Source organism: Babylonia areolata, chromosome 20 (assembly GCF_041734735.1).
Source record: "Babylonia areolata isolate BAREFJ2019XMU chromosome 20, ASM4173473v1, whole genome shotgun sequence".
NCBI classification, from domain to species: Eukaryota; Metazoa; Mollusca; class Gastropoda; order Neogastropoda; family Buccinidae; genus Babylonia; species Babylonia areolata.
Window position 1 is genome coordinate 35021175 of NC_134895.1, and position 6000 is coordinate 35027174.

The window sequence follows — 6000 nt, forward strand, 5'->3', positions numbered from 1 at the left end:
TCACTCTTACAGAGCTATTATGATGCAAGCGCGCCATGACGTACATGTTGTGATGCAATTTCAATTTGCCAGGTTTCGCCCAGAGCCTAAAGAATTGCAATTGTCTATTTTCTTCTACTGTCAAAAAATAAGTTCCTTAAAACCTAACTTACTGAATAACTCAATCAACAGTTGAGAAATAAAATGATAAATAACAACAATAATAAGAAAAATGAAATAAAAATCAATGATAAATAAAGAAAGAAAATAGATATTTAAAATAAAGATAGAAAGAAAGAAAATAAAGGGGGTGGGGAGGGTGGGGAGATAATCAAAAGAAGATTGAGAATGATAATAATAATAATGATAATGATAATAATGATAATCATAATAGAATTTAAAAGATAAAAAGATTTAAAAAAATATTGAAGGTTTTAAACTATGGAAGTTTTTTTTTAAAACTTTGTTGTGGAAAGTTTGAAGTGGTGACTCGTTTTAATTGTTTGTTTTTACCCTTGTAGTAGTAATTAACGCGGCGATAGCCTTGAGATGGCCTTAGTGGTCGGCGAGGCTCTAAGCACCATAATTTCATTTCAGATTTTAAAAAAATAGATAAATTAATTTTTAAAAATAACAAACAAAAAAAAGTTAAATAAAATGAAAAAATCATATATATATATATATATATATATATATATATATATATATATATATATATATATATATAATCTTGATGATGGGGTTTGGGGGGATGCTGCTTTTAGTGGTGGTTCTAGGTTTGGGACGACATGACAGGATCCTGATCGACGTTCTGTTTCAGAACTGGATCCTCGTGGCCACAGTCAAACGCCCGTGAGTAACAGCTGCATCTTTTATTCTTTCGGGGTTTTTTTTTTTTCTTTCTTTGTCTTTTTTTCTGTCTCCTCTTTCTGTCTGCTTCTTTCTCTCTCTCACATCCCTCTCTCTCTTGTCTGTATGTCAGTCTCTCTGCCTTTCTGTCTTTTCACTATGTTCGTCTCTCTGTCTGTCTCCATCTCTCTCTTGTCTGTATGTCGGTCTCTCTGCCTTTCTGTCTTTTCACTATGTCTGTCTCTCTGTCTGTCTCCCTCTCATTCTTGTCTGTATGTCTGTCTCTCTGCCTTTCTGTCTTTTCACTATGTCTGTCTCTCTGTCTGTCTCCCTCTCTCTCTCTTGTCTGTATGTCTGTCTCTCTGCCTCTCTGTCTTTTCACTATGTCTGTCTCTCTGTCTGTCTCCCTCTCTCTCTCTTGTCTGTATGTCTGTCTCTCTGCCTCTCTGTCTTTTCACTATGTCTGTCTCTCTGTCTGTCTCCCTCTCTCTCTCTCTCTTGTCTGTATGTCTGTCTCTCTGCCTCTCTGTCTTTTCACTATGTCTGTCTCTCTGTCTGTCTCCCTCTCTCTCTCTTGTCTGTATGTCTGTCTCTCTGCCCCTCCCTCTCATGAACAGCTTGAAAAATTGCATTCGAAAAATCAGTGTCTTACCACGAGGCCATCTACTCTTCACATCATCTATGATTTTGATTTGTGATCTCTTCATCTGCAAAAACAGATCCTGAATGTATTGCCTTCATGAAGGCATGCAAACTTCTCAGTCTAATATCATCATCTTAGATGAACAGACTATGAATAAATAAACGAACGCATGCAAAACTATGAGCAGTGTATTGTGCTGCATTTTGTCGCAACAGATTTCTCCGTCTGAAATTCAGGCTGCATTTTCTTTGGGGACATTGCCTCGCTACATTGAAGCACTGCCATGGACAACCTTCATCATGATACTTTGATGGTGTTTTATCTCATTGTTCAGCATGGGTTGTAAACTATAGGCATCATGTTGTCGTGGTGTTTTATCTCATTGTTCAGCATGGGTTGTAAACTATAGGCATCATGTTGTCATGGTGTTTTATCTCATTGCTCAGCATGGGTTGTAAACTATAGGCACTGTGTTGTCATGGTGTTTTATCTCATTGTTCAGTATGGGTTGTAAACTATAGGCATCATGTTGTCGTGGTGTTTTATCTCATTGTTCAGTATGGGTTGTAAACTATAGGCATCATGTTGTCATGGTGTTTTATCTCATTGTTCAGCATGGGTTGTAAACTATAGGCATCATGTTGTCATGGTGTTTTATCTCATTGCTCAGCATGGGTTGTAAACTGTAGGCATCGTGTTGTCATGGTGTTTTATCTCATTGTTCAGCATGGGTTGTAAACTATAGGCATCATGTTGTCATGGTGTTTTATCTCATTGCTCAGCATGGGTTGTAAACTATAGGCATCATGTTGTCATGGTGTTTTATCTCATTGCTCAGCATAGGTTGCTAAGTACAGCAAACGTATTATGATGGTATTTTATCTCATTGTCCAGCTTGAGTTGTAAACTGTGGGCATTCTGTTATGAAGGTGTTTTATCTCATTCTTCGGCATGGGTTGTAAGCTGTGGGCATCTTGTTATGAAGGTGTTTTATCTCATTCTTCGGCATGGGTTGTAAGCTGTGGCCATCTTGTTATGAAGGTGTTTCATCTCATTCTTCGGCATGGGTTGTAAGCTGTGGCCATCTTGTTATGAAGGTGTTTCATCTCATTCTTCGGCATGGGTTGTAAGCTGTGGCCATCTTGTTATGAAGGTGTTTCATCTCATTCTTCGGCATGGGTTGTAAGCTATGGGCATCTTGTTATGAAGGTGTTTCATCTCATTCTTCAGCATGGGGTTGTAAACTTTGAGTATTGTGTTATGAAGGTGTTGCATCTCATTCTTCGGCATGGGTTGTAAACTGTGAGCATTGTGTTACGGCTGTGTTTTATCTCATTGTTCGGCATGGGGTTGTAAACTGTGAGCATTGTGTTACGGCTGTGTTTTATCTCATTGTTCGGCATGGGGTTGTAAACTTTGAGTATTGTGTTACGATGGTGTTTTTTATCTTATTGTTCAGCTTAGGTTGTAAACAATGGGCATCATGTTATGTTTGTGTTTATGTGTTTTATCTCATTGCTGAGCTTGGGTTGTAAACTAGGGCAGTGTGCTATGATGGTGTTTTATCTCATTGTTCAGCATGGGGTGGCAGTGGCTTTTCGGCAGTACGATATTTTGACCCATGAGACAATGACCCGCTTGCTTGATGTTAAATGGAAAATGTTTGGGAGGTAAACAGGAATGAAAAAAGTCACTCGTTGTTAGTTAACATTTACTTTGCTCTTTTGGTGTTGGTGCTTGCGTGGTTGAACAATAGACTCAATTCTTTTCTCTCTGTTCTAAATTCTGAGGGCTTTGGGTAATATTCACTCAAGTAACTGGTGAAAGGGTTTGATGACTCTCCTTATTGTTGTCTTCCTTCGTTTTGTGCATGTGCTGCCCCCCCTTTGATACTTTATTTTAGTTAACCTGTATATTTTTCTTTCTTTCTTTGTCTTTGTCTTTGTATATTTCTTCAGCAACATAGTTTTTGCACAGTTTTAATAAACCAGCATTCAGTTATGTATGGTGCATTGTCTTTTCTTTTCTTTTTTCTTTTTTAATCTGCATGAACTTTTTTTTTTTATCTGCATGAACACATTGAACTCATGATTTTTTTATTTGAAACGTAAATGAAACAGGAAATAATGTTTGTTTGTTTGTTTGTTTGTTTTATTATCCAAATGTTCACAAATGCAATTTTCATGACTGGAATTCTGTGTAATACTTGTAGGACTTACTCACTGATAGAAATTTAAGATATTCTGTAACTGAAAGGAAAGTTCTAAATTATTTGACTGTCAGGTTACCATGTCGGATACTGGTATGCATGATGATAACAGTGTAAGGAAACCCCAATTAAAGAGCAAACAGAAGCACACACACATGCATGCACATATGTGTGCATACTTACTCAAGACACACACAACCCACGCACGCATGCACGCATGCATGCACACACACACACACACACACACACACACATTACACCCAGTTCATTGTTCACCATAGTCTTCCATGCCTACCTAACCATATTTTCATCTTCACTGTCAAGACACCACATAGAGAACTGTCTCTCCTGTCTGACAAACTGATACTCCTGTAGATTAATTGCATGGTTCGTTTTTACTTCACTTTGCACATATAGTGTGTGTGTGAGTTATTTCCTATTTCAGCATCCTAAATCTAGTGACCTATTTTCATGCATAGTTAACGCGATATTACCATTAGTAGATTTGTGACTCATTTTCAGTGATGTTCGACTCTATTTTTAGGATCATTGTACTTAATTTTGATATGCATTCAATCAATAAACTAATGTGCAGCCATCTTTTCAAATAAAAAAAACCCAAATGTCTGCAATGATGCTTCATTCAGTTTGGCAATTAGACAGCCACTGTTTCCATTGATAGACCTCAGCCCCACCCCTGAGCCTTGCAAAAGTAAACCAAAAATACAACAGAGTCAGCAAGTTGGTATGTGGTCACTGAGTCATTTAGGTGGACTACATGCTCATGTTATGTCATTTCTCCATTGCCTGCACTGGTCCCAGGATACTACAGAAGGAGATCCCCCCCATGTGTGTGTGTTGTGTTTAGTGGTGAAGGGACTTGTAGAGTGTGTGCTGCAGTAATGATAATGTTGTTGTTGTTGTCGTCATAAGGTTCGTTCATTACATTCAGAGAGAACACTGTTTGGACTTTTGTGTTTTAATTTGTATTTCTTTTTATCACAACAGATTTTTTCTGTGTGAAATTTGGGCTGCTCTCCCCAGGGAGAGCACGTCACTACACTACAGCGCCACCCTTTTTTTATGTATTTTTTCCTGCGTGCAGTTTTATTTGTTTTTCCTATCAGAGTGGATTTTTCTACAGAATTTTGCCAGGAACAACCCTTCTGTTGCCATGGGTACTTTTACGTGCGCTAAGTGCATGCTGCACACGGGACCTCGGTTTATTGTCTCATCTGAATGACTAGCGTCCAGACCACCACTCAAAGTCTAGTGGAGGGGAAGAAAATATCGGCAGCTGAGCCGTGATTTGAACCAGCATGCTCAGATTCTCTCGCTTCCTAGGCGGACGCGTTACCTCTAGGCCATCACTCCACTACTTCATTCTATTCAAGTATAGACTACAGTGCAGAGAGGTCTGCACGCAGGGTGGAAGTGTTGTGAGTGGTCACTGCCTTCAAGGAAGAGAGGTAGAGACAGAAAGAGATGTGCTGTCAGCTAGATGGTTGTTTTCATTCATTGACCTGTGGTGCCAGAGTTATCTTCAGGGTTGCTGCAGTTCTTTTAGGGCTGGTCAAACTCCACTGTTAACTATTGCTCGCTGTATTACTCTTGTGTTGTCACAACAGATCTCTCTGTGTGAAATTCGGGTTGCTCTCCCAAGGAGAATGTGTCACTACACTGAAAGTGCCACCTTTTTTTTTTTTCTTTTTTTTTTCCTGCCTGCAACTGTTATTTGTTTTTATCGAAGTGGATTTTTCTACAGAATTTTGCCAGGGACAACCTTTTTGCTGCCATGGGTTCTTTCATGTGTACGCTAAGTACATGCTGCACACAGGACCTCGGTTTATCTCATCTCATCCAAATGACCAACGTCCAGACCACCACCCAAGGTCTAGTGGAGGGGGAGAAAATACTGGTTACAATGGGTTTCAAACCAGTGTGCTTGGATTCTCTCACTTCCTTGGCAGACGCGTTACCTCCAGGCCAATGCCATATGGACTAGTCAGGACTAGGTCACTGCATGTGTGTGTGTGTGTGTGTGTGTGTGTGTGTGTGTTACCAGTTGCAAGTGGCTGTTGCCTTTAGGCAGTACGATCTGCTCTTGCACCCCACAGTGCGGAGACTGCAACACATCATGTGGGTCAAGTTCACCAGGTCAGTTGGGGCCCTTTGTGGGTTGACGTTGGTACCCTTTCTGTGTGTGTGTATGTGTGTGTGTGTGTGTGTGTGTGTCTGTCCATGTGTGTCTGTGCACAGGGCTTGAAATACCTGTCCAGTTTGTCGTGTGTGATTGACAGTGGTACTTCCTCTGTGTGCG

The 6000-nt window shown here is 39.8% G+C and overlaps 1 protein-coding gene across 4 annotated transcripts in view; it reads left to right on the forward strand.

Annotated features, from left to right (window-relative positions):
* The window catches only part of LOC143295453 (uncharacterized), a 67224-nt gene that overhangs the window by 21763 nt on the left and 39461 nt on the right, over positions 1–6000 (forward strand). For all 4 annotated transcript variants that reach the window (XM_076607161.1, XM_076607163.1, XM_076607162.1 and 1 more), the window contains 2 exons: positions 800–831; positions 5746–5837. In XM_076607161.1, the coding sequence (XP_076463276.1) occupies positions 800–831; positions 5746–5837 (124 nt within the window). The remainder of the gene's footprint in view (positions 1–799; positions 832–5745; positions 5838–6000) is intronic.